Below are 27,210 nucleotides of genomic sequence, written 5' to 3'. Positions count from 1 at the left end.
TCGTATTGGAGAATGAAACTGTTGGTGGTTCCTGAAATTTGAAATATAGTGGGACATTTTGGGAAACTGATTTTTCCCCCCGATAATTTAACTTAACTTTAAGGCATCAACAACCTTGTTTTCAAGTTCAGGAACATATTTTTCGCACGATTGGTGGAATTGGTTTCTGATTTGGCCAAACGTTTCAAAGCAATATCAAGAACTATGCTCTCCATTCGATACTGTGCACTCTTACTGTTTGTAGAATCACCCATCAACAAAAGGTGCAGGAATCGTTTGGCTCTCTTTCAGTGACACAGAGTACGGTCTTGTTTTATCTTTGTGCAGTCCCAATGATTTCTGAAAGGGATGCAGTAAATAGTTCGAGACAATGTAACATTGATATTATTTATTACGAGATATGACTACGGAAATAAGCGTCTAGGTTGGGAGAGTGGTTCGCTTTAATTGTAACCGTACCACGGTACTAGCATCATGGCTCATTGAGGTTGTAGCACTACTTAGAGCATAACGGTACATTGATTCCTGTGTGCTGGCATCTGGGATTCAAGCGTGAGGAAGGCGGTTGTCACGACTAAACTGAACTCCGTTTTCGCCTTGAATGACAACATCGCTTTCTGTAAATAGAAGCAGATAATTACACGATTCGCAACACAAAAAGTTTATATGGGATTTTATTGAACTTAAACATATTGTGAGAAATGGACCTACAACACTCATCCTCGATTACCAAGTGTACTTCATTTCTATTGTGATGTCTACCGTGTACCCATTTGGCACCCTACCTTCGTTCCGGAAGTGGCGTCACTGGCTTACTCTCATTTATGATATCTGGGTATCGTTGGACATCGGCCAAAACCGAGTCCCAGGCAATGACTGCTCGATGCCGGCCCCCGCACCGAGAATCCAAGATGGCGGTCTCGGTACATTTACAACGGAAAATTACACGTTTAAGTTCTTCCAGGTGCCTTTATCCACTTTGAAGAATCTTACTTTATAAGATACCGTCATAACGATAATAACTGTCAGTATTCTTTCTATGAATGACATTGAATTAAGCTGATATAGAATTATGAAAAGTTGGACAAAGCCCATCTCCATCAATAAACAGCCTCCAGTGTTTATGGATGCTACAGGACGTATCAGCTCTGCACATGGGTTATCTTCTAAAGTTACCCACGAAACATTACACATTATAAAAGCAATTTCCATTTGTAATATTCCTTGAAGTTCCAAAATGTGGCCAACATACCATTCTCCCAGGGTACCCTGATGTCTTTTGAAAATAAGCACTAACTATCTCTCGCTGATGAGTTTCAATTCAAAACAAATCCAAATACCTTTTCTGAATGCGTGTTCGGCATTGATCTACATTCAAAATTGTAACCTCCATACATTCAATCCAATAACACAACTCAGACGCTGAAGACAAGTCATTTTGCTGCAAGGATATGTTTGAGACAAGGGTCGAATCGAGTATTTAAAAAGCTACAGTATCCAGGGTTATTTATCATAACAGAATGGAGATTAAATACAATGGAGATTTGAGGATGGACATTGGAGTTAGAGTCACTGTTTATGTCTAGCAGTATTTACGCACTTATCCCGTCCAAGGAAAATGAATGTTTAATGGACCCAGTGTGCTGTGATAGTGATCTCCACGGAGTAATTAATCAATAGTATAACCCCAAAGCTTTGTCAGAGAAGGATTATGTTACAACGTAGCAAGGTCCCTGATTACACGTTTTTGTTGTCCTTCGTGACAAAATGTGTGTGTCAAACATGAAAGACATCTGCTGCCACAATGACTAATGTTCTTACCTATCCTGGTTATGATGTCACGGACGGACTCCCCATTGACTGCTGTCATCTCCAGTTTGATGGGGAGCTCTACCAATCCATCGCTTAATTCCCAGAACCCATCTGCCGTGTGCTTCATAGGATGTGGTTGTCCATCGCGATCAACCATGATAGAGTTAACTGGGATTCTAGAAATAGTTAAGCACGCAGGCTTGTAATGATTGCGTGAGTTGTTTGTTTGGCCGCTATGTTTGTTTATTTGCTTATTTGTTGTTTAAAGCCGCACTTAGCAATATTCCAGCCATATGACGGCGGTCTGTATATAATCAAGTCTGGATCAGACAATCCAGTGATTGACATCATGAGCATCAATCCACGCAATTGCGATACGATGACATGCACCAACATAGGCAGGGAGCCTGAACATTCGATCTCGTTAGTCGCCTCTTACGACAAGCAAAGTCGCCTCTTACAGCAAGCATGGGTTGCTGAAGATCTGTTCTAACCGGATCTTCACGGGTCTAGACCGACGTGAACAGTATAAATGTTACATCATGGTTATCAGCTTATTGATGGAGCAAAGCCCAAAGTGATGTAGTTCGTAGGCCTACTTTACACCTGAAAAAAAATTAAGCATCCCCGAGGTAATGAATGAAAACATGTAACCTTAACTTCGTCCTCCCAAGGCAAGGGAGTTAACTCACTTTAAAAGTCCAGTTTCCACAGAAAGATATTTTGAATTATTTGTTTTTTAATCAAGGTGCTCAGGTGATTTGATGCATTTCGCGGGGTAAGGCCCGTTTTTTTTCTCAATATAGAATCTGATTATCGATCAGATCATTTTTTTTAAGCAAATGCAAGTGATATGAGAGGTGGAATCTGATTCGTCAATAGGAGGAACATAGAAGGACATAACTCGCCACTGGTGGAGTTACGGTCGAGCCTGGAAATTCCGGCCTAGTTCGGCAAGGGTGGAAACTGGACTTTTATAGTCATTTAAGTCCCTTGCCTCGGGAAGATGCCTTAATTTCAGCTGTAATGACAATGATGGCTAGGACAAGAATGGTGTTACATCATAAGTAAGGACCGTTCATGTTTGACGGTGACTTCAGAACCCAAATTGACATGCATGTACATCCCACTAATGCATTCACCAAAATGCAGTCTTTTCAGGCATCACATTTGGGTACTAGTATTTAAATCCACTGTTTTGCAATATGTAATCATCCCCCGTTAACATGGCATGAAGAGGACATCAGAGGCGCAAAGATGGCAAATATTCGGAACGCATTCCACAATGTTGTCCTTAAAAACAACAGGGCGTCAACTGGCTACCATAACAGTAATCAGCAAATTATATTATATATAGATTCTATATCCGATCTCATTTTGTGTCAGTAATTTCTTGCCATTTTCCGGCACTTGTTTCATGAGTCAGTGGAAACTGAGGGGTTGAATATCGTTTTTCCCCGGTGTGTATGTTACAGTCAATGTCTATAACTAGGCAACATGTATATTGACTAAACATTTTAGTCAATGTGTATATTGACTGATTCACTGGCAGTAGAATTGTACAAATAACTTTGAATGTCAGAATGAGCGCAAACGAATTACAAGACTGGGGGTAGTTGTTAAACCCTTTCTGTCCACGAACTTTGGATCTCATCATAAGATTAAAATAGATCCAAAATAAAGAGTCTAATTCGTTTCAGACAATCAGTCTAAATTTCAGTCAATATGTACATTACATGAGTATATCAGTCAATATACATATTGACTGAATTGGTTTGGTCAATATACATATTGTCTGATTATAGACATTGGCTGAAACATGTATACTATCATACACTACTGCCTAGGAGTTCATTGACCTAACACGCGTTGAGAACGCATGTAACACGCATGTGACACGGATGCTCAACGGGTTGCACACGAGTTGGTCACCCGTTGAACATGCGTGTGCAACGGTGTGCAGCGCGTGTGCAACCCGTTGAGCACGCTTGGGTCACTCGTTGCACATGCGTGTGCCATGCATGTAGCACGGGACCAGGCTTCAGTCAAATTTGACAAATGTATCAAATGAATAGTGAGATAAAACAAAACAGTGAGATGTGAATCTTGAGTAAATAAGGAGCCATTGACCTGTGTTCACCAGACCATAAACACAAGGTCGGCCCGTCTTTATAAGTGTTCGGTTGCTGGACATTTATGGCATGGCCCATTCCACGAGGGTCCAGTCTCGCCATTGGGACTAGCCGACAGTAGAACAGTAGTGAATTTAGATGCGAGTTTATTGCTAGGGGAACACCGAGTTGACACGATTGTCGCAGGTTGGTAAATGTTCGCCATTAATGAAGTCATTGTTTGTGGATTGCGGACATATTCGTTTTAGGTTTTGCCAACATAAGTCATTCCAGGTGATTGCAAATATTACGCTTTTCGTACGTCAAATGTATGCTTTAGGTCGTACAATTATGATATAGATGTCACCACTACTAATGTCTTATTTTTTCACGTAGGGATATGTCCCATTTCCCCACTCCTAACTTTCTGTTTTGTATTTTGTAAGAATTAATAAGAGAATGTTTTGTGTGGGATTCTAATGTGTATCACTAATTCTAAGAGAAGATTGGTAATGAATATGAACAGCCATGTTGTCTGACTTTGATAGAATTTGAGATCTTCACAATCACCGGTAGACTAACATTTAGTCTCTGAAATCTTATATTACACAATATCCTTCTTGACTCTAAAAATAAAAATAAAATTCCCTATGCTGATTTCAGAATAGAGCTAGCTTGTATGCATTTCTAGATTATGTTTTTTTTCATAAAATAAATATATTCCACGGTCATGGTGCAGGACTAAATCACCGGGTGTGACCATGTACACAGAATCTCGTTTGGGTTTGTGATGTTAACACTTGCCCAATGACCATAATGAGTATTGCAAGGGATACCAAAGGTAACAGTTTATTATTAGAGGAAATTTGTTTGTGGGTAATCCTTTCACGTTGATGGAAGGAAGCCACTCAACCAGGTGGTGACAACGGTTATGCGCAAGACTCGGAATCGCGAAAAGATCACTAGTGATATTGATGGTGGCTGGACATGCAGCATACATCATGTCCAGTGTATGCAGGGACCTCGTCTTTGTTTCACTTGGTATTTGAAACTTTGATATACAAGGCTAAGGCCACCACGCCATTCACAGGTGCATATGTCTATTTACAATGAAGTTGTTTGGCGTTCCCAGTATTTATATACCATCTTACTGATTACTTGTTAAGGTCACTGCAAGCGCTTTAATTATTTAAATTTCAGTAAACTGAGTTTATTCACATGCTAGCTTTCATAGATTCAAGCTTAGTTAGAATCCTTGTTTATCGGCGAACTGGTCTTCCAACTGGTGACACTTTAGTGATGGATGAAGTTTAATACTTTTGGACTAAATGTAACATGGCTGCTTTTACATTTCTTATACAGGTGCTTAACTGCCTCAGTAGTTCATGATCAATAACATTTCTTATTGTGTAAACAAATCAGTCACGTTTGCAACAAAAGATTAATAAGTTGATAAATTTGGACTGCAATTACCGATTAACAACTTAAGACATAGAGACAGGGAGTTCATATATAACCAAAGTTATGGTCCTGTTGAGACACTTGACGTTGGAGTAAATGACAGCAACTAATTTGAACATTCCCCAGTAATATTATACCATACGTCATTACCCATAACCGTGCGAGAGACAATTCCCAGCTATATATTGTAAGGTCAATCGCTTTTGGCATTTTTAAGAATAAACTCACTTTAAGGCACTTGGCAAGTCAAAACTGGCCGCCCTGATTATGTTTTTCAGTTTGACACCAATTTTGCTCGTGGATTTCAGAAATATATATTTGTTACCTAGATGTTATTACGATAGGCGAATATGTCCACAGTTTGTTTAATTGTAAAAAAAACGGGAGTTAAAAAGCTATCAACGTTTTCTTTTATTGAACATAATATTTTCATTGTATTGATGTAAATAATCTAGCCTGCTGCCCATGTAACTTAAACATAAGTAAGGATAAGATTTATGAATGAACAACTTCTTTATTACAATTAAGAGCGACGTTCCGGCGTAGGTTCTAACACCGTTATCAAGCAAGTTTACCAACACCGAAAGAAGTTGTTCATCCATAAATCTTATCCTTACGTAGTACTGCAACTTCTACATGCCTATCAAAGAAGTAACTTAAACACATATATGTATGATCTTCACTTGCCACTGTCTGTGGCCTGAAAAGCAAATAAAGTTATGTCTTATGACCTCTATTATCCCTGCTGACGCTATCATAATGTTCAATTTCAGTCTGCCACACCACGCGTGAATAAGCGTCATACAAGTGTTGATAAAGTACACTGACGCACGCGTTATACAAGTGTTGATAAACCACACTGACGCAATAAAGCAAAAAAATAGTTGGTGTGGGCAAATACCTGGCTTGTAGACATGAAACATTCTAGTTAAGTGGGATACACTGGGCTACACATACATAACAAAACCCCAATGACAGATGAATTGGTGCCTTGATATGCAACAGGAAAGTATCTTGTTTATTTCCAGGCCATCCTGATAATCTTTTACTTCTACTACATGCATGGTTGGAGGCGAGATCAAAGGCGCCGCCCAGCATTTATTAGACAATAGACCGAACCACCACCCCACCCTGTAGGTAGGGATTATATAATCGGTGCGCACATAACTGTCTACCGCGGGGTTTGATGCGGTGTCAGTGTCGAATGATTTAGTGATAGTTGTGAAAAAAAATCGTTGTATAACGTATTTTTGTGTTACTAACTATATCCCTTATTTGCTAACATTTAAGTAGATACACGAGAGTTTGGACACTGGCTGTATAACACCACATGCGGTTTGATATTAGTCTCTGACATGACAGATTAGGTTAAACACAAAAGTTTGCTTTTAACATAAAGTATTGTGAGAACTGGGGAGCCAATAAAGTATTACACCTATTCACACACGGAAGCATATTATAGTTGATATAGTATATGTTTTCAATAATCTGAACACATGCATATAAACAATAAGCAAATTAACAAGTCCAATAAAAAATCTTTGTTGCATGTTAATGTTTTTTTGTTTTCACCTTGCCTTAATATATTATAACAGAGTAAGAGAAGGTTTGGGATTCCTCTTGAAAGTTCTAAAATAACAACTGTTCTTTACTGAACAGAGAGTTTTTTATGATAAAAACATTGACTATCAATTTCTTCTCATTTTCAAATGTAGTTCACTTCAAATTTCTTATCTTTTTCTAAACTGTTAAGAAAAACGGTAACGTGATCACAAGGAAATAGGCCTGTTCCATTAGTTATTGGAAACCTTTAGGAAAATATTTCCTTTCTCCCTTAATCCCATCTTTCATGCACTCAAAATGTCAAACGTATACTTAGATAAAATCTTCATATAATCCATACAATAAATAATGTTTATTAATTAAGATATGGACGTGTGTAGGGAACAGTCCCTTTGAATATTTATGCTTTAAACACAAATTTATGTACAACTTGACAGGTTATAATAATATGAATATCAAAATCACTGAACTGTCACCAGTTGGAAGTTGTTACAGATAAACACGGATTCTAACCAAGTCTGATCTTCTTTTACATAGAATGCATGAGTGACTTTTTTCCATCAGAATTACACACAGGGGAGGAAAAGGGCTAAAAATCCTGAATATAACCTGTATACATGGTATTAAGTATTTACTATCCATTTCCTTTAATAATAAAATGTTACCTTTGGCAAGCTCCAATACTCAGCAGGACCATTTGGGCAATTGTAAAAAATCACAACCCTTATGTTAAACTGTCCACGTGGTCACACCCAGTGATTGTTAAGATATCACATCCTAGCTACAGTCAGACAACATGACAGTCTATATTCATTTCCAGTATCCTCCAATAAATAGTGGGTAATGTCAGAGTGAAACCCTCTGAAAAGATACGTCAAGTCCCCCACCAAACATCCTCTCGTTTAACAAAAAACAACAACAAAAAGTTGGGTGTGGGGAAATGTCCAGTATTGAATAGCAAGAGAACTATTTTTGTCGTAACGAGTTACGTTTTTTTTTCTGAATACCCTTGTGGACCTTCTATTATAAGAAATATATCTTTTTGTAGACCTTTCAATTCAGGTGTTTATATGCTACTAACGTTTAAATGTATCTTATTTTACCGTTTCAAAAGGTGTTGAAACATGTTACTGTGTCCAACGTATTTAAGTCTATCTCCACACGCTTCGCTTGTTACAATAACATTCATATATTATCATCATCAATTATAGCTTTTACGTCGACTTAACAGTCTTGTATATCGTACACACACACACACACACACACACACACACACACACACACACACACACACACACACACACACACACACACACAGTACGATGTATAGCATAAGTATATACACTTAAAACTAGACACATGTTAACGATAATAATGACAGAGACAAAAACTAGACACATGTTAACGATAATAATGACAGAGACATTAATAAACGCAGGTCGGGTCAGTATAATTTCATTGGTTAATTATAAGTTGCCATTTTGTAAACAGTTTTTGAAAAGATGGAAGAAATGATGGTGCAGAAAAAAGACTAGCAATTAACACTGTAACCGTGATGCAATCGCGTTACTGAATAATCCACAAAGAAAAATATATAGGGCGCCTTTTTACTATTTATTCCATATTTTATATCAATAATTCATTTATAGGTACCAAAGAATGAATTTATATCACAAATATGATTTTATTATTCCATGAATTGTTTATTGATATCGCAAATCGATTTTTAGATATCAATAACAGAATTTATCAAATAATGTACTTTATCATCTAAAAAATCGAATAAGGTATGATATCTATAGCTTTCGCCTCCGTGACCTTATGCACAATTTTTAGAATAACATATGTATCTTGTTATAATTGTATTTTTATGCGATTTGAATATTTATATTAACTATTGTACTTACGCAATGTACTACGTTTTACGTGAGACGTTTGATATTTACATGTCACCATATATTACCATTATTGCTTGTTAGCTAAACACAATTGACAAATACTCAAAAACAAATGACTAGTAAACTAATAATGTACGTTGGAAATAATATATTGTCAATGCCAAAGTGATGTATCAAGGATCAAGTAGAAGATATATTGACAGTAGCGCTGGGAAACTATTCAACAAGCCCGTGAAAACAAAAGTGCATTTGCTCAATGCTCATTATGCAACGGCGATCTTATACACAACCCCGCGCTCACGTCTACAGGTCTCTTCCTGTGGTACGGTAATTAGTAGAACCCTCTCGTTCAAGTGTATCTTCCATGATATAACCTACTCTCATTAATTAAATGCTGCTCTTTTCCAGCGTCACGGCTATGGAGTTGAGACAAAGAGACCCAAACATCATAATGTAATTAGGGTCCAATAAAAACAATGCCCCGCCAAACCTCATAAACATGATCAATGAAAGCCGTACTACAGATATTAAATGTCAAATCAGAAAAAAACACCATTTGAATGGCAATAACATTTACTAGGATCGTGTATTCTCTTGACACCATCGCAAAACATCATGTAGAAGCCACACCAGTACTCATATTTTCCTACAAAATCACACATCTAAAAATGAGACATCAGCAAATACAAACAATAACATGTGTATTAGCATTTTTCGTCAGGATATCAAAAATGTCTCTCCTTGTTACCACCACCAAGTTCAGCCTAACATGGGTCCTCCTTTGGTCAAAAAATTGTTCCCCCTCTAATGAGTGTGTCACGCGTTGCACACGAGTGACGAACGGGGTGCACACGGGTTGCGTAACGCGGTGTCCATGCGTTTAAGGGGAATGAACTTCTAGGCAGTTGTGTACATCGGCGAAACCCACAGGCACTTGTGAGGTACTATTTATTTGCTTGCTTTTTAACGCCGTACTCTGCACAATTCCAGCTATATGACGGCGGTCTGGAAATAACCGAGTCTGGACCAGACAATCTAGGGATTGATATTCTGAGTACGCCCCACACCATACGATGACACTCAATCAACCAATTCACTGTGATTGACCACCCGATCCATTTTGTTACCTCTCAAGACAGGCATCAGTTGTTGTTGGGACCAATTCTAACTTGGAGTTTGGTGGTAAAATGACACTGATAAATCGCTCATTATCGGTGCGAATCCAAACAAAATCGGCGGATACTTACACGTCTAAAGGGATGGGGCTTAACATAAACCATTCACCCGTTTACTTGAATGCAACATCAATGTCAATTTCTTATTTTAGAAAGAAATAGAACACTGCGGCATAGGTAATTCTAAGAAGCAAGGCTGTAGGTTACCGTAATATCTCATGTGTTACAAGCAAGGCTATTCTCGTGGAGTGGTCATATTAGAAAGTGATACACATGAAGATGATACAAGCAAGTGGTTATGGTAAAGGACATGGCGATACGACTGGACAGATGTGTTACTGACCTTGCATTCCTGACCTGGAGCTTGATGTACCATGGGTTACTTCCTTGAAACTTATACTCTATTTTGGTGTTTCCGACCGGACACTGCACAGCCTGGATCTCCACCTCCCAACTTCCATCGCCTTCTTCCGCGAGGTCAATGTCACCTGTAATGGGTCAGCGTATTGGTTGAGTGTGTTTTGGGCTGGATTGTCGGTAACATCACAACGTGACAGCTTAATATGGGAGGAAATCTCGACAGTCGAACACATCTGCCGCTTATGTGAAACCGTATGCATTAGTATGGTGCTGACAAACCTAGAAACTCAGATCTGGGATTCGAATCGACAATCATATCCTTCTTGCGCGCCTAGGGGTGTGAATCTGCAAAATGAGTTGATTGCCATTGGTGACGGTACCGCCAGTATTTCTCAAACGTTCTGAGAATAGTTTAATCGGAAACGTACAAGACGGTCTAGGTACAGGCATATTTAATCCAGACGAATAATATCCGCACTTTTTCAACGTTTCAAGCAGAGTTCGTGAGCTGAGTTCTAACCAAGCGTCACAGCGAAGGAGATGGGCAGAGCGAAAGATGGGATAAAGGAATACAGGAAAAGAGACAAACAGGAGAATGCGGCAGGTAGAGGGCCATAGAGTCGAAGAAGGGAACAGAAACTGAGGCAGGAAGGACGTGGGAGACAAAGAAACAGAGGGAGAAAGAAAGTAGTACAGAGAAATATCTGTCCACAATGAGAGAGAGAGAGAGAGAGAGAGAGAGAGAGAGAGAGAGAGAGAGAGAGAGAGAGAGAGTGTGTGTGTGTGTGTGTGTGTGGGGGGGGGGTAATAGGGGGACACACACGGAAGGACACAGATAAAGAGATGGATACACACACATATGGTCAGATACGAAGAGCCACAGGCTAACAGGGAACACCCCGACACATAGAGGGAGGCAGACGAAGAGAGACACAAACTAACAAGGGTACACAGACAGAGAGAGGGAGGCAGACGAAGAGAGACACAAACTAACAAGGTTACACAGACAGAGAGAGGGAGGCAGACGAAGAGAGACACAAACTAACAAGGTTACACAGACAGAGAGAGGGAGGCAGACGAAGAGAGACACCAACTAACAAGGTTACACAGACAGAGAGAGGGAGGCAGACGAAGAGAGACACAGACAACAAGGTTACACAGACAGAGAGAGGGAAGCAAACGAAGAGAGACACAAACTAACAAGGTTACACAGACAGAGAGAGGGAGGCAGACGAAGAGAGACACAAACTAACAAGGTTACACAGACAGAGAGAGGGAGGCAGACGAAGAGAGACACCAACTAACAAGGTTACACAGACAGAGAGAGGGAGGCAGACGAAGAGAGACACAGACAACAAGGTTACACAGACAGAGAGAGGGAAGCAAACGAAGAGAGACACAAACTAACAAGGTTACACAGACAGAGAGAGGGAGGCAGACGAAGAGAGACACAAACTAACAAGGTAACACAGACAGAGAGGGAGGCAGACGAAGAGAGACACAGACAACAAGGTTACACAGACAGAGAGAGGGAGGCAGACGAAGAGAGACACAAACTAACAAGGTTACACAGACAGAGAGAGGGAGGCAGACGAAGAGAGACACAAACTAACAAGGTTACACAGACAGAGAGAGGGAGGCAGACGAAGAGAGACACAAACTAACAAGGTTACACAGACAGAGAGAGGGGGGCAGACGAAGAGCGACACAGACAACAAGGGTACACAGACAGAGAGAGGGAGGCAGACGAAGAGAGACACAAACTAACAAGGTTACACAGACAGAGAGAGGGAGGCAGACGAAGAGAGACACCAACTAACAAGGTTACACAGACAGAGAGAGGGAGGCAGACGAAGAGAGACACAAACTAACAAGGTTACACAGACAGAGAGAGGGAGGCAGACGAAGAGAGACACAGACAACAAGGTTACACAGACAGAGAGAGGGAAGCAAACGAAGAGAGACACAAACTAACAAGGTTACACAGACAGAGAGAGGGAGGCAGACGAAGAGAGACACAAACTAACAAGGTTACACAGACAGAGAGAGGGAGGCAGACGAAGAGAGACACCAACTAACAAGGTTACACAGACAGAGAGAGGGAGGCAGACGAAGAGAGACACAAACTAACAAGGTTACACAGACAGAGAGAGGGAGGCAGACGAAGAGAGACACAGGCAACAAGGGTACACAGACAGAGAGAGGGAGGCAGACGAAGAGAGACACAGACAACAAGGGTACACAGACAGAGAGAGGGAGGCAGACGAAGAGAGACACAAACTAACAAGGGTACACAGACAGAGAGAGGGAGGCAGACGAAGAGAGACACAAACTAACAAGGTTACACAGACAGAGAGAGGGAGGCAGACGAAGAGAGACACAAACTAACAAGGTTACACAGACAGAGAGAGGGAGGCAGACGAAGAGAGACACCAACTAACAAGGGTACACAGACAGAGAGAGGGAGGCAGGCGAAGAGAGACACAAACTAACAAGGTTACACAGACAGAGAGAGGGAGGCAGACGAAGAGAGACACAGACTAACAAGGGTACACACACCGGAAGGGGATCAGACAAAAAAGACACAGACAAACAAAGGTACACACAAAAAGGGTGCCAGAGAAAGAAAGGGATACACACAGAGGGAGGCAGACAAAGATATACACAGACAACAAAGGTACATACACACAGGGCGACAGACAAAACAAAGGAAACACACAGAAGGAGGCAGCGAAAGAGAGGCACAGACTAACAAGGGTACACACTGAGAGAGGGACGCAGACAAAGATAAGGACACACACAGAGGGAGGCAGCGAAAGAGAGACACGCATTTACAAGGGTACACACACAGGTCGACAGAAAAGAGAGACACAGACTAACAAGGGTACACACACACAGAGGGACGCAGAAAAAGAGAGATACAGACTAACAAGGGTACACCCACGCAGACAAAGAAAGGGGTACACACAGAAGGAGGCAGTTAAAGAGAGACACAGACTAACAAAGGTACACACTGAGAGAGGGACGCAGACAAAAAGAGACACAGACAACAAGGGTACACACTGCGAGAGCGACGAAGACAAAAAGAGACTCAGACAACAAGGGTACACACACAGTTGGCGACAGACAAAGATAGCGACACACACAGAAGGAGGCGGTTAAAGGGAGACCCAGATTTACAAGGGTATACACACACACAGAGGGCAACAGACAAAGAAAGACACAGACTAACAAGGGTACACACACACACAGAGGGAAGCCGAGAAAGATAGGGATACACGCAGAGGGAGAGGCAGACAAATAGAGACGCAGACAACAAGGTACACACACACACAGAGGGCGACAGATGGGGATACACACACAGAGGGCGACAGACAAAGAAAGACACAGACTAACAAGGGTACACAAACCCACGAACACGGTTATGAAAGGGAGGGCACAACGAGAAGGAGTTGTTTATCGTAACCTATTGTCCCTGCAGAGTTTTATTGTACGATAAACAACGATCACGGGTCGTTTATGTATATTTTGGGATATCAACATTTTGTAAGCCTTTTAAAGAATGTTACTTATATATATACATGTTATGTACAAGTTTTCACAAAATATCTACCAGTATGTAAATAATGAGGACTCCCTGAATACTATCGGATCTCGGCAATGTCGGACCAGTGCAGGTGGGTATTTCCCGCATATTCTCACAATCCTCACGCCGATTCCCTGTACCTTTCCCCCCAATACCGATTTCATATATCTCTCCCGCTTTTGAATGTGGTCGTTCGGTCATTGCGTTCATCTGCGTTGCCCAGCTACATCTATGGGGAACACCTCACTAGACACTTCTCTCTCAAAAATAACGTGGTCCAATTTACGACGTCATCAAGTTGCGAGCGAATGTTCGAATCTGCAGAAATGACGTCATGATAGAACATGTTTTATCGTGAAATAAACCACCCTTCGTTCTTGCGCAGCTATCTTATATTTAAGAAATAAACGACGAGCGGGAGTTGCTTATCGTGCAATAAAACACTGCAGGGAGAATAAACCATGAGGGGCGCATATGTGATGGACAACGGCCATGATTTGTGTATGTCTCATATGTGATTTCAACATTATGTACAACCTCTTTAGGATTTTAATAAAATGTTCAAGCTTTAAAAACAATTACCTGTAATCAAAAGGTGATGACTCCCTGAATACAATCCGACCTCGGCAATGACGGACAAGTCCATTTTATGAACGGGGAAGGGGTGTATAAGTGTTGTATTTCCCGCTTATAACAATGTTTCATCGTAAAAAACTAGCCACGCTTTGTTCTTCTTTGTTGTATATATCACTAAAAATGCTGTACATAATGTCGATAGATAAGAAATTAACGACTCATGGTCGTTGTTTATCGTACAATAAAACACTGCCCTTCAATGTTGCGGGTTACGTACCTTCTTTACATTCTGGGCAAATGTCGTTGACAAATACGTAGAAGTCTCCTTGTATAGGGTCCGATCCTGTACCCACCCCTTTACCTCGCACCTGCAAGAACAAACACCACGAACTATTTTAAAGACACTGATACATTTAAAGTGTTGTTTTACAGAATGATAACTACTGACTTTGATTAGTCCATAGAAAGAAAGCCTACCCTGAAGCACATGCCACAGGCAATAGATCCCGAGTACTGTTCCGCATTTATAGCCACCAGGCTCTTGATCCGAGGATGTGTAGCAACAGGTGGGAAGTCCGGCCCCATCTGACACGCCCCGGTTTGTCCTCTTCCGACGTAGGTCCCCTACAACATACAGTGACGCGACACGTAAAGATATCGTTCTTCCAAATATATCAACACATTGAATTAAATATTTACACCAACAAAACTGAACACTAATGTCCGAGCGAATGCATTGACTTGTTAAGCATGGTTTATTTTTTTAACCACTTACCTCCCCACTGAATCTCTGAACATACAGACTGAGAACGGCTTTGTTGTAGGCCTGAACACTTCCCAAACAACACATTATGACTGCAGCTATAATAATATCCATGATGAATAGCCCTTTAGATCCAAAACTACTCTTAGCGATATGGAGATTTTCAATTTTGCGATGCTGATAGAACAACCAGGGACTTATATAATCTCCCTGCATTAGCCATGTTTACAATGTGATTCAGACATGGGAGCTAAATGCTGAATGTTTTTTCCGCGACGGAACATCACACAGGGAGGAAATGGGGGGATTATCAGTGGACACAAATCAAATTTCGAGGGCCAAGTTGGCTACTTTGAAGAATGTTTATTTTCACGTACCTCTTGTCTCAAAATGTAAAGAAGGGCGGCGCGTTTCTTTTTTCAGACCTTAAACCTAGACAGCGTTCATATTTTCAGTTTGCAGTAGAGACTCGTGGGTTGGAAAAACATGTTTTTTTTCATTCAAGCTCTAACTATATCATCAAGGGAAGTACGTGAACGTTTGAAGAGAAGTCAACCGCGACGACCGTATGGCTAAGCTGAAAGTAGAACAGTTTAAACGCCAGTGTCATTATTTTCACCAACATAATGGTTTTCCGTTCTTTAATGTTTATTGTTTTTGTCAGTGAAGCCCAGTTCAAGTTAAACACTTTAATGCCTCAGAAATAAGCATTGTTCTTGTTCTGCCATTACAAAATCGGTTAATTCATATTTTGAACCTTATTAGAACATGGTATTATCTGCCACAATCGAGACGGTAATAAACACAGCAAGCGATTTACAGAAATATATATTAGGTCTGGTTTTGGATAAAATGATATAACGTTGTTGAATTGAATACAAAATTTAATATATATAATTAGCGACAAACGTGACTAACTCGAAGTCACTGTGATGTTCAAGTGATGAAGCTACAAACATGAATAACTCGAAGTCACTGTGGTGTTCCTGTTATGTGGTGACAAACATGACTAACTCGAAGTCACTGTGATGTTCAAGTGATGAAGCTACAAACATGAATAACTCGAAGTCACTGTGGTGTTCCTGTTATGTGGTGACAAACATGAATAACTCGAAGTCACTGTGGTGTTCCTGTGATGTAGTGACAAACATGACTAACTCGAAGTCACTGTGATGTTCAAGTGATGAAGCTACAAACATGACTAACTCGAAGTCACTGTAGTTTTCCTGTGATGTAGTGACAAACATGGCTAACTCGAAGTCACTGTGGTGTTCCTGTGATGTAGTGACAAACATGACTAACTCGAAGTCACTGTGATGTTCAAGTGATGAAGCTACAAACATGACTAACTCGAAGTCACTGTAGTTTTCCTGTGATGTAGTGACAAACATGACTAACTCGAAGTCACTGTAGTTTTCCTGTGATGTAGTGACAAACATGGCTAACTCGAAGTCACTGTAGTTTTCCTGTGATGTAGTGACAAACATGGCTAACTTGAAGTCACTGTAGTTTTCCTGTGATGCAGCGACAAACATGACTAACATGAAGTCACTGTGATGTTCTCGTGATGAAGCTACAAACATGAATAACTCGAAGTCACTGTGATGTTCTTGTAATGTAGCGACAAACATGACTAACTCGAAGTCACTGTGGTGTTCCTGTGATGTAGCGACAAACATGGCTAACTCGAAGTCACTGTGGTGTTCCTGTAATGTAGCGGCAAACATGACTAACACGAAGTCACTGTGGTGTTCCTGTGATGTTGAGACAAAAATGACTTACTCGAAGTCACTGTGATGCCTAGTGATGAAGCGACACACATGGATAACTCGAAGTCACTGTGATGTTCCTGTGATGTAGCGACAAACATGGCTAACTCGAAGCCACTGTGGTGTTCCTGTAATGTAGCGACAAACATGACTAACACGAAGTCACTGTGGTGTTCCTGTGATGTTGAGACAAAAATGACTTACTCGAAGTCACTGTGATGTTCTTGTGATGTAGCGACAAACATGACTAACTCGAAGTCACACAGATGTTCTTGTGATGTAGCGACAAACATGACTAACTCGAAGTCACACAGATGTTCTTTCGATGATGCGCCAAGTATGATTACATCTGAGTTACGCGCACGTTCCTCTTATAGACGGTGACGTACGTAATTTAAAAAAACGGATATCAATTGGACGTTTATTAATTTGTTTCCAAGACCATTTGATTAAAACTGTATACGGAAATGTTATATGTATATATGATATGCTTATGATAGTGTCGAAATCGAACAATGGACATGGCTTTGGATCATTTTTTTTTTTCCGCTTATAATCAGACCTATAGACATTCACTTCATCTGCGCAACAAATGTCAACTGTTCAATTTGAATATTTGCAATGTTTTACAGTATTTGAAGAATTGCCCTTAACTTAGTATGTGTAGCCCACATTGTTTTGCCTCATTACTCCAGGGTGAATGACAGTGAGATTGTCTATCGTGACGTATGCAGTTGTAATTACTGATCTTTATTATTTTCATAACATGCTTATACGATTGAAGTTTCAAATGTTTTCTTTGCGCAGTCTCCTGTAATACAATAGCAGTCTGGTGTTATGTACGCCAGCGTCAAAGAAACAATAGAACTTTACTTAGTATATATAATGATCCATGGATAGATATATGAGAAACCTTATTTGTCCAAACACTGTAAACATACTTTGAGACATATTAAAAAGATGAAACTTGGCAAAACTGATTATCAAGGTTAAAATTAAAGTGTCAAATGTTTTTAAAGTGAAACACAACACTAGTCTCTGAGAAAATGGCATCACCAGTCAGTATCTCGTGTGTCCGCCATGTGCATTTATGACTGCCGTGCAGCGTCGATACATGGAATGGATGAGGCGGTTGATGAAGGCCGCAGGCACTTGAGCCCACAATCTGAGGAACGCCTGACGCAGTTCAGCTGCAGTTGTCGGCCTTGGTCGGACGTCATTCAGCCGCCTTTGAATCTCGTCTCACACGTGCTCAATGGGATTTAAATCGGGACTGAGGGCAGGCCACTGCATGGTTCTGATGCCATTCTGCTTGGAGGAAGTATCTGGTTGCTCTTGCAGTGTGGGCACGGGCGTTATCATGCTGAAACTCGTGGTTGCGGCGACGTGCAAAATGAGGTATGGCGTGTGGTCTCAAGACTTGACCAATGTACCGAGCTGCCCTTACACCATTGCCTCTCCCTGGACCGATGTTCTGGAAGACCATGGGGCCGACCCTCTGTGCAAGACCAATTCGACCCCACCCATGATGCTCGGACCACCCCAAGAGTCTGTGACAGTGGAGGTGTCTGCTCGTCAATCGTCGACGCACGGTGTCTGCACTAATATGTCGCGGGTGTGTCCCCATGGTCTGTCGAGCAGTTTCCGCAGCAGTAATAAAGCGATCTTGAAGATGCTGTCACACAATCTGACGATCCTGACGTCGGGTGGTGACCCTTTGTCTTCCACTACGTGGTCAGTCATCTGTAGCGTTGGTGGTCTGGTCCCGTTGCTGGAGCCTGTATATGGTCCTTACGTGGACTTGAAATGCATTGGCTACTTGCCGGGCGGTTTTGTCCAGCTTGCAATCGTCCAAGGACTTGGTGTCGCTGATTTCTTGTCAATCTTGGCATGTGGTAGAAATTCAATAACGAATGTTAATCACTGGATTGTCTGGTTCAGACTCGATTATTTACAGACCGCCGTCATATAGCTGGAATATTGCTGAGTGCGGCGTTAACAAACAAACGAATGAATGTTATCCGATCTAGGTGGACTTTTTTATAGGGCAAGAAATGGGGGAACGCATGTGCATTTCAATTTGCACGGAACTCACGTGCATCGGATTACCATGGCCGTTGCCGTGATGCGTTTGGGCGGTCGGTTTTATTGTCATCTGCTTTGTTTTTTTATCATCAAATTTCATTTTTCCTGAAAAGGTAAAGTTAAATTTTAGAAACTTTGACAACAATTACCCAGATATTTAAATTACAACTTTTTATGCAATATTACTTGGGGTGACGTTTCTTTTGTGGTTCAGAATATATATATGTCTTAGATCTGAGCGCTTTACCGGCCCCGAGGCAGAGAAGTCTTGTATCACTCATATGTTCAACGTTCCAAATTCATGGGTTCAAAAGTTTTATTCTTCGTCTGTCACCACCATTTATGTGGATTTTATGAAAGTGACTTGCGCCACCATGATTTTCCTCTTATTCACTCACCAGGACCCAGCATAATGTTATAAACAGATCAGTAAGAAGAACTCGGTACGTACAATATTTTATTGCATGGAGAATGGTAATGCTTGTAAAGACACAACACATATGCCACATGCATCTCTATGCTGTGGGTAGGCTGGGATCAAGCTTAAACTGCACCTGGTTTTTGCCATGTAAAACCACATTATTATCTGAAAAAAAAGACATCATCATTGTTGAGTGCAAGGATTTTCAAAGACAGAATAGGAAGTGCGCGATATTCCCTATGACATAAACATGGACCAGGTGAATACTGAGACTTTATATATGAAATTTGTTTCCCGAATGTATTAAGCTCTCCAGGTTAACACGAATTGATACTAGTAGGTTCGGGATAATGAAGGTTCAGGAGAACTCACTCAAGTTGGGAATGATGTCAGTGACTGTGTCTCCATTGGCTGCTGTCAGCTTCACACCAACACCACCAGTTTGGTCCACTTGATGTCCGTTCGAAAGTTCCCAGAATCCATCGGCAGTGTGCTTCATGCTGACGTAATTTCCGCCCTGCATCATTTCAGCTTCCGTGACCGGTATTCTAACAGATACAGTTTAATCTTATGGCTATAAAGAGCAGCCTCAGACAAGTAAGTGCCATAGGCGAAAGATAAATGACAAGCACAAAAACAAAAACCATTCGAAATAAAATTTCAAATGATCAGACTACTCTGTTAGTTTGACAGCTGCAAAATGCAACGTGATCATTCTTCGTGTATGCCCGTGTCTATATGCCACAATTTCTATATTTATGTCCTTGTACCTATATCCGTGTCTCCATATCAATGTATATATGTTAATGCATCAATGTTCATGTCAGTGTATCTTTTGTTTGTTTGTTTCTTGTTTAACGGGGGGCCGCGATTCGCTGTGCAGAGTTGCGCCCCTTGGGGTCGCCAGAAACCTATGATTGTGGGTTCGTATCCCGGTTAGCCCCGATTATGTTTTTAGGTTTGTCAGCACCATACCCGTGATCGTGGGTTTCACCGAAGTGGTGAACTTCTGAGACCTGCATCACTTCGGGCTTTCCTCCCACATTAAGCTGACACGCCGTGATATAATTGGAATAATGTTAAAAGCGGCGTTAAACCCAACTCACTCACTCACTCACTCTTGTTTAACGCCGCACTATTCCAGCTATATGACGGCAGTCTGTAAATAATCGAGTCTTTACCAGACAATCCAGTCATTAACATCATCAGCATCGATCCATGCAATTGGGATACAAGACATGCATCAACCAAGTCACCGAGCCTGACCACCCGATCCCGTTAGTCGCCTTATACGGCAAGCATTGGTTGATGAAGACCTATTCTAGCCCGGATCTTCACGGGTCTCTGTGTATATGTTTATGTTAATGTACCAATGTCACTATTTGTATGTATATGTCAAGCCAATGTGTCGTTTCCTATTTCACGCCCTAGCCTTATGTCAATAATTCGGGGGCTCTAAAATATCACCAAAACTTCTCATGACTGTTTTTTAATTTGCCCATTACAAGTTATGTATTGTTATCTTAGAGTGTATTTTCTACAGACATAAACCTCAGGGCACTTACCTGGCGTTTCTGACTTGCAGTTTGATGTAGTACGGGTTTGTACCCTGGAACTTGTATTCAATATTAGTATTTCCAACTGGACACTGCACAGCTTGGATCTCTATGTTCCAGCGTCCGTCTCCAGACACGGCAAAGTCCAGAGATCCTGGAAGCATGTATATACCATGGATCTTATCGGTTTAAACATCAATGGATAATTAGAATTCACTCTCGTATCTAATGTTTTTTGGTTTGATTGATTGATTGTTTTATTTGTTTAACGCCGCACTCAGCAATATTCCAGCTATAAGATGGCGGTCTGTAAATAATTGAGTCTGGACCAGACAATCAAGTGATTGATATCATGAGCATCGATCCACCTAATTGGGATACGAGGACATGAATCAAGGAAGCCACTGAGTCTGACCACCCGATCCATTTTGTCGCTTCTTACTGTAAGGTGAAATAAGTTCAATGTCGGGTTGAAGATTATTGCACAAATATAGCGACGTGCATGCACGTGTTTGTAGCTGCTTGTACTACTCCGGAATAATGCCGAGTTTATAGTGCTGGCCCACTGAGATTCCATGCCGCAGTTTAACATGGACACCGCCCTCAGACATTGTATACTAACTCCGAGCCGACCAGTCCTTGTTTTAGCCCCTTAATGCCGAGCGCCAGGCAGAGTAACAACAAGTACCATCCTTCAACGTATTTTGGTATGACGCGGCAGGGGATAGAACCTAGGGGCCTTCCACAATCAGGGCGGACGCTCTACCACTAGACCACGGAGGCGGTCGCCTCTAAAACAGTCGCATGTAATGTGTCTAGCATTCATATACATACACGCGCAAAGCGCTATGAAAGTACATTGGTTATGCGCGGTTTTGAGACGTTGACCGAGTTAATACTGTTTAAGTACGAAATCAACAACTATATCCCAGAGACCTGTAAGGAAACTATCTTGTACCGATAAGGCAAACCAGTTTTGTAATGACCACCCGATCCCGTTAGTCGCCTTATACGGCAAGCATTGGTTGATGAAGACCTATTCTAGCCCGGATCTTCACGGGTCTCTGTGTATATGTTTATGTTAATGTACCAATGTCACTATTTGTATGTATATGTCAAGCCAATGTGTCGTTTCCTATTTCACGCCCTAGCCTTATGTCAATAATTCGGGGGCTCTAAAATATCACCAAAACTTCTCATGACTGTTTTTTAATTTGCCCATTACAAGTTATGTATTGTTATCTTAGAGTGTATTTTCTACAGACATAAACCTCAGGGCACTTACCTGGCGTTTCTGACTTGCAGTTTGATGTAGTACGGGTTTGTACCCTGGAACTTGTATTCAATATTAGTATTTCCAACTGGACACTGCACAGCTTGGATCTCTATGTTCGAGCGTCCGTCTCCAGACACGGCAAAGTCCAGAGATCCTGGAAGCATGTATATACCATGGATCATAATACTGTTTAAGTACGAAATCAACAACTATATCCCAGAGACCTGTAAGGAAACTATCTTGTACCGATAAGGCAAACCAGTTTTGTAATGTATGAGCAACGATCCACAGATTTGGGTACGATGGCACACAAACACTGATGTCATACTTTGTACCCGATTCTCATTTTAAATCGGTTCCACTGGATGCGTGGTCTTTGGGACTTAGTCTTCCCAGGGTGTGGCATTGGTGTGTGATCAAGCTGGTTTGCACATAAATACAGACAGTTGCTTCTTGGGACAAACAAAAGTAATTATATACATGTGGCTAACAAAATCAATACATGGACACTCTCACTCCGGACTCTTCGACAATAATGTCTTTCTTACCCATGAACTATCCAGTGCTGATTCTTATACCCACTGGGGGCATGGGTGGCCCAGTCGTCTAAGGCCCCGCGATTCGCTGTGCAGAGTTGCGTCCCTTGGGCCTGATAGTTATATATTTATTTACTATTTATTTCCATTACAATTTCTTATCATCAGTAGGGGTAGGGTAGCCAGTCGTCTAGGCCTTCAGGCGTGCAGAAACCTTTGATCATGGGTTCGAATCCTCAATACGTTTGAACATGAATATGTTTCAAGGACTGTCAGCACCATACACTTCCTCGTGGGTTTCACCAAAGTGGTTAACACCTAAGACCTGCATCGCTCACCACAACACTCTTACACGCCGTGATATAACTGGAATACTGTTAAATCAACCTCATTTACTCACCGACCCGTGAACATCCGGGGTAGAATAGGTCTCTTCAGAAACCCATGCTTGCCGTAAAAGGCGACTATGCTTTCGTAAGAGGCGACTAACGGGATCGGGTGGTCAGATTCGCTGACTTGGTTGATGCATGTCATCGATCCCAATTACGTGGATCGATGCTCATGAGGTCAGTCACTGGATTGTCTGGTCCAGACTCGATTATTTACAGACCGCCGTCATAAAGCTGGAATATTGCTGAGTGTGGAGTTAAACAACAAACAAACATTTACTGACCAGCATGACACTCTGGACACAGGTTGTTTGCAAAGACGAAGAAATCCCCTGTGATGGGACTGTTTCCAGAGCCTTTCCCCGACCCATGAACCTGCATTGGGAAATCATGTCAACAGTTATAAAACATCCCTCACTTATAGCTTTATACATAGTAGACTTCGTTTACAAGGAGAACATCACACACATTATAGTTATCATATGGACTGAGAACACTGATTCAAGCGTGATGGTGCCTAACATCCATTCTGCGTTATCATCATGGAAGCAGCATTGAAAGGGGAAATTTCAACAAAACCTCGATACAGTCTTACGGACGATTATATGAGTGGCGTCTGTACATAGTAAAATGTATTTAGCCGTTGATACAGAACATTGTAAACATCAGTGTTATCACGAAATTTAACATCATAACCTCTGAAATGAGGCATGCTTAACATGTAATCAAATTACATAACATTCCATGTGACACATGTACGTCTACCTTGAAACACATTCCGCATCCGAAAGAGTCCTGGAACTGTGGTTTGTTGAGAGCTACTGTATACTTTATTTTGGGGTTGAGGGCTGCTGGTGGCAGGCTTGGTGGGTTGTACTGGCACATGCCTGTGTCGGTGTGTCCGTAGTATGTGCCCTCAATAACAACATAATCCTTAAGATCAGTTTTAAATACAGTAAACTACGGTTATAACGAAGTCAAAGGGACCACTAATTGTAGTTCGTAATAACCGTAGTTCGTTATAAGCATATCTACATCACAATAACAACAAATTGCCGGGAATAAAAAATATGTTCGTTATATAGGTCAGTTCGTTATAAGCGTGTTCGTTATAAACGTAGTTTACTGTATATCATTTCTGTTGGGGCACGACCATTTGTTATTCTGGTAGTTGGGGGTCTGGGAGTTTGTATCGAGATCAGGTATTTGTTCAGCCACAGCTACAAACCATTTATCTTGTACTTAAAACTATTAGCCTGACTTTTTTTTAAAACAACAACTTGCAACAATGTAAATTTTGTGTCAGGCAATATTGTTTCCAGAATTTATTTTTTCGATAAAACCCAGTCATCATATATTCCCGCTATACCGTGGCAAAATACGCCTGGTTGTGGTGGGTAGTATGAGACACGGCAGTTCGGAAACCCAACGTCCGATTCCCCACATGGTTAAGCTCAGTGCCTTAGTTTGGCGTGGGTAGTAGTTCAGAATTTCAGTAACATTACGACTGGTGAATTTAAGCATGTCTGCTAGTCTGTAGACACAGCATCTAACTATTTTAAGATAGTGAAAATCAATGTTTTTTTCAAGTATTTTCATAGATTAACATATGTCGTTACAGTGAGTTATAAATTTAAGGCACCTGAACATCATATGTTAACCTATCCCCTTTAAAAAGACATGAAACTGAAAATGACAGATTAAAAGTCAAATAGTCAAAGATACGGTTAAATATTTCAAACACTTTTCATTTGATCGAAGAAGAAATAAATCCCAGAAAATGCTTGAAACATGTAGTTATGCTTCACTCTGTTGGAAAAGAAGGAGATATTGACTGTCACAAAAATATATTTTTGCAAGATGTTTTTTTAAAATAAATTATTTAGCAACATAGTTGTATTGTTTATCTTGTACTCCTGATGACCCGATGCAGATCGAGTAGTGACACAAAGACATATCAGTAGACATCTATAACCCACTTTGAGAGGAGTTTTAAATAGAAGAAAACACGGAATCCAGGATCACGTGTCTTTAACAAGTAGGGGACACAATAAATGGCTGCGTTTGTCCACCTGTACTGTACCAACGAAGTAAGGATAAGATATATGGATGAACAACTTCTTCATTACAAATAAGGGCGACGTGTCGGTGTAACACCGTTATCAAGCAAGTGATGTACACAATATGGTTGACGAGCATATATATACAGGTATGAGGCAGTGTACAGTTGAGCAGATAGGGATGTTGTTACAATAGAGCGGAGAAGCCTGTTATGTACACAAGACGGGGGATATAAGGTAAACATCTTGACAGATGAACCCAGTAGCATATACAAAGGGATCATGACTGATTGGGGTCTTTGATGAGTTGATGGTACGCAGGGGGATGGGGGTGGGGGTGAAACAGCCTTGATGACGGTTGATTGATGGTTGGTGTCTTTTTATGTTGATAGCTTCTTGGAGTTTCCTGATTTTGAAGTCTTTGAGGTTGGTGAGGGCTTTGACTTTGTCCCACTGGATGCTGTGGCTGGGGTTGTCATGGATGTGGTCTGATAGAACTGACTTGGAGTCACCTTTGGAAACTGAGCTTTGATGTTCTTTAATTCGGGTTTTGAGGGGCCCCTCAAATAAGTTAAACGAACAAGTTTATGATTCTAGTGATCTATTCTGTTCAGCCACGACAACACAGTATTGAGGATGGTCATTGACAGTGTCGGCCACACGTGTGACACTGACACGGTGGAAAATGATAAGATACATGACGAAAATAGCAGTACATTAACAAGAAACATATTTGTTTGTTTGTTTGTTGTTTAACACCGCACCCAGCAATATTACATCTATATGGCAGCGGTATGTAAATAAATGAGTCTGGACCAGACAATCCAGTGATTGATATCGTGAACATCTATCCACGCAATTTGTCACGATGACATGCATCAAACAAGTCAGTGATCCTGACCACCCGATCCCGCAAGTCGCTTCTTACGACAAAAATATTCGGCTCTTACGGCTTGCTGAAGACATATTCTAACCCGGTTCTTCTCGGGTCAACAAGAACATGATCACAACTTACATCTCCTGTGAATTTCTGTTGAAATAAACTGAGGATGCCCTGGTTTGTAGCACCAGCTGCGAGACCATACAATAAGACAGACAAGTAGAACATGGCTCCCGGCAATCTCTTCTAGACGCGTTATCAACCAAATATTTATATCCAACGTTGATGACCTTTGCCATGGCCTCGTGGTGCACTGGAGGGCTTTTCTATTTTTAACTCAAGGTTTATCTATTTATGACTCTAAATGCACGTACGGATTTCACGTGCGGTTAACTTGAAATACAGCTGGTTTATTAACGGCAGTCAAACCCGAGATATATGCCAAAATGAACTGTAACGAGTTTTCTGAATTCGACTCGCTTGATAGACAGATCGCTATATTGTTGAAAGATTACTGATGTGACGTAAGATCTTGGCTTACTCTGGCAATAAACTGTAGTGTTATGAAAATATGGACCGCCTCCGTGGTCTAGTGGTAGAGCGTCCGCCCAGAGAGAGGAAGGTCCGGGGTTCGATCCCCGGCCGCGTCTTTCCAAAAGACGTTAAAAGATGGTCCTTGTTGTTACCCTGTCTGGCGCTTGGCATTAAGGCTAAAACAAGGACTGGTCGGCTCGGAGTCAGTATACTGTGTCTGAGTGGGATATTCATGTTAAACTGCGGCATGGTATCTCAGTGAGCTAGCACTATAAATCGGCATCAGTCCGGACTAGTACAAGCAGCCACACACACGCACGTGCATGCACGTCGATATATAAGTGCAATAATCTTGCACTTCGCGAAGTTAAACCCAATTTCACCTCACCTCACCTATTG

The 27,210-nt window shown here is 41.2% G+C and overlaps 2 protein-coding genes across 3 annotated transcripts; both read right to left on the bottom strand.

The window, feature by feature from the left end:
• Positions 1 to 373: 373 nt before the first annotated feature.
• Positions 374 to 15,486, bottom strand: LOC124131441 (expansin-YoaJ-like). Its single transcript, XM_046494724.2, has 6 exons — positions 15,318 to 15,486; positions 15,020 to 15,166; positions 14,820 to 14,910; positions 10,364 to 10,508; positions 1,822 to 1,988; positions 374 to 617 (listed from the first exon to the last, which is right to left on the bottom strand). Exons 1-6 carry the CDS (start codon positions 15,417 to 15,419, stop codon positions 547 to 549), a joined length of 723 nt encoding a protein of 240 aa, XP_046350680.1. The 5' UTR covers positions 15,420 to 15,486; the 3' UTR covers positions 374 to 546.
• Positions 15,487 to 19,599: 4,113 nt separating this feature from the next.
• Positions 19,600 to 26,569, bottom strand: LOC124131349 (expansin-B7-like). 2 transcript variants are annotated; one of them, XM_048397550.1, is made up of 6 exons: positions 26,413 to 26,569; positions 24,103 to 24,252; positions 23,622 to 23,712; positions 22,422 to 22,566; positions 19,953 to 20,128; positions 19,600 to 19,745 (listed from the first exon to the last, which is right to left on the bottom strand). In XM_048397550.1, exons 1-6 carry the CDS (start codon positions 26,503 to 26,505, stop codon positions 19,675 to 19,677), a joined length of 726 nt encoding a protein of 241 aa, XP_048253507.1. In that variant the 5' UTR covers positions 26,506 to 26,569; the 3' UTR covers positions 19,600 to 19,674. The 2 variants fall into 2 exon arrangements, with proteins under 2 accessions (XP_048253507.1, XP_046350524.2); XM_046494568.2 differs by lacking the exon at positions 22,422 to 22,566 and adding an exon at positions 21,146 to 21,290.
• Between the last annotated feature and the right edge of the window lie 641 nt (positions 26,570 to 27,210).

This window comes from Haliotis rufescens, unplaced genomic scaffold, assembly GCF_023055435.1.
Source record: "Haliotis rufescens isolate VD_foot unplaced genomic scaffold, xgHalRufe1.0.p SCAF_1, whole genome shotgun sequence".
Taxonomy (NCBI): Eukaryota; Metazoa; Mollusca; class Gastropoda; order Lepetellida; family Haliotidae; genus Haliotis; species Haliotis rufescens.
The sequence above is the reverse complement of the archived record's forward strand: the minus strand, read 5'-3'. Positions and strand labels throughout refer to the sequence as shown.

Coding starts and splice junctions, on each gene's coding strand:
- LOC124131441 (XM_046494724.2), bottom strand. CDS start 15,419: ATGGATATTATTATAGCTGCAGTCATAATGTGTTGTTTGGGAAGTGTT. Junction 15,167..15,317: donor TTCAGAGATTCAGTGGGGAG/GTAAGTGGTTAA, acceptor TGTATGTTGTAG/GGGACCTACGTCGGAAGAGG. Junction 14,911..15,019: donor CCTGTGGCATGTGCTTCAGG/GTAGGCTTTCTT, acceptor TTGTTCTTGCAG/GTGCGAGGTAAAGGGGTGGG.
- LOC124131349 (XM_048397550.1), bottom strand. CDS start 26,505: ATGTTCTACTTGTCTGTCTTATTGTATGGTCTCGCAGCTGGTGCTACA. Junction 23,713..24,102: donor GATGCGGAATGTGTTTCAAG/GTAGACGTACAT, acceptor TTCCCAATGCAG/GTTCATGGGTCGGGGAAAGG. Junction 19,746..19,952: donor TGACATCATTCCCAACTTGA/GTGAGTTCTCCT, acceptor CTTTTTTTTCAG/ATAATAATGTGGTTTTACAT.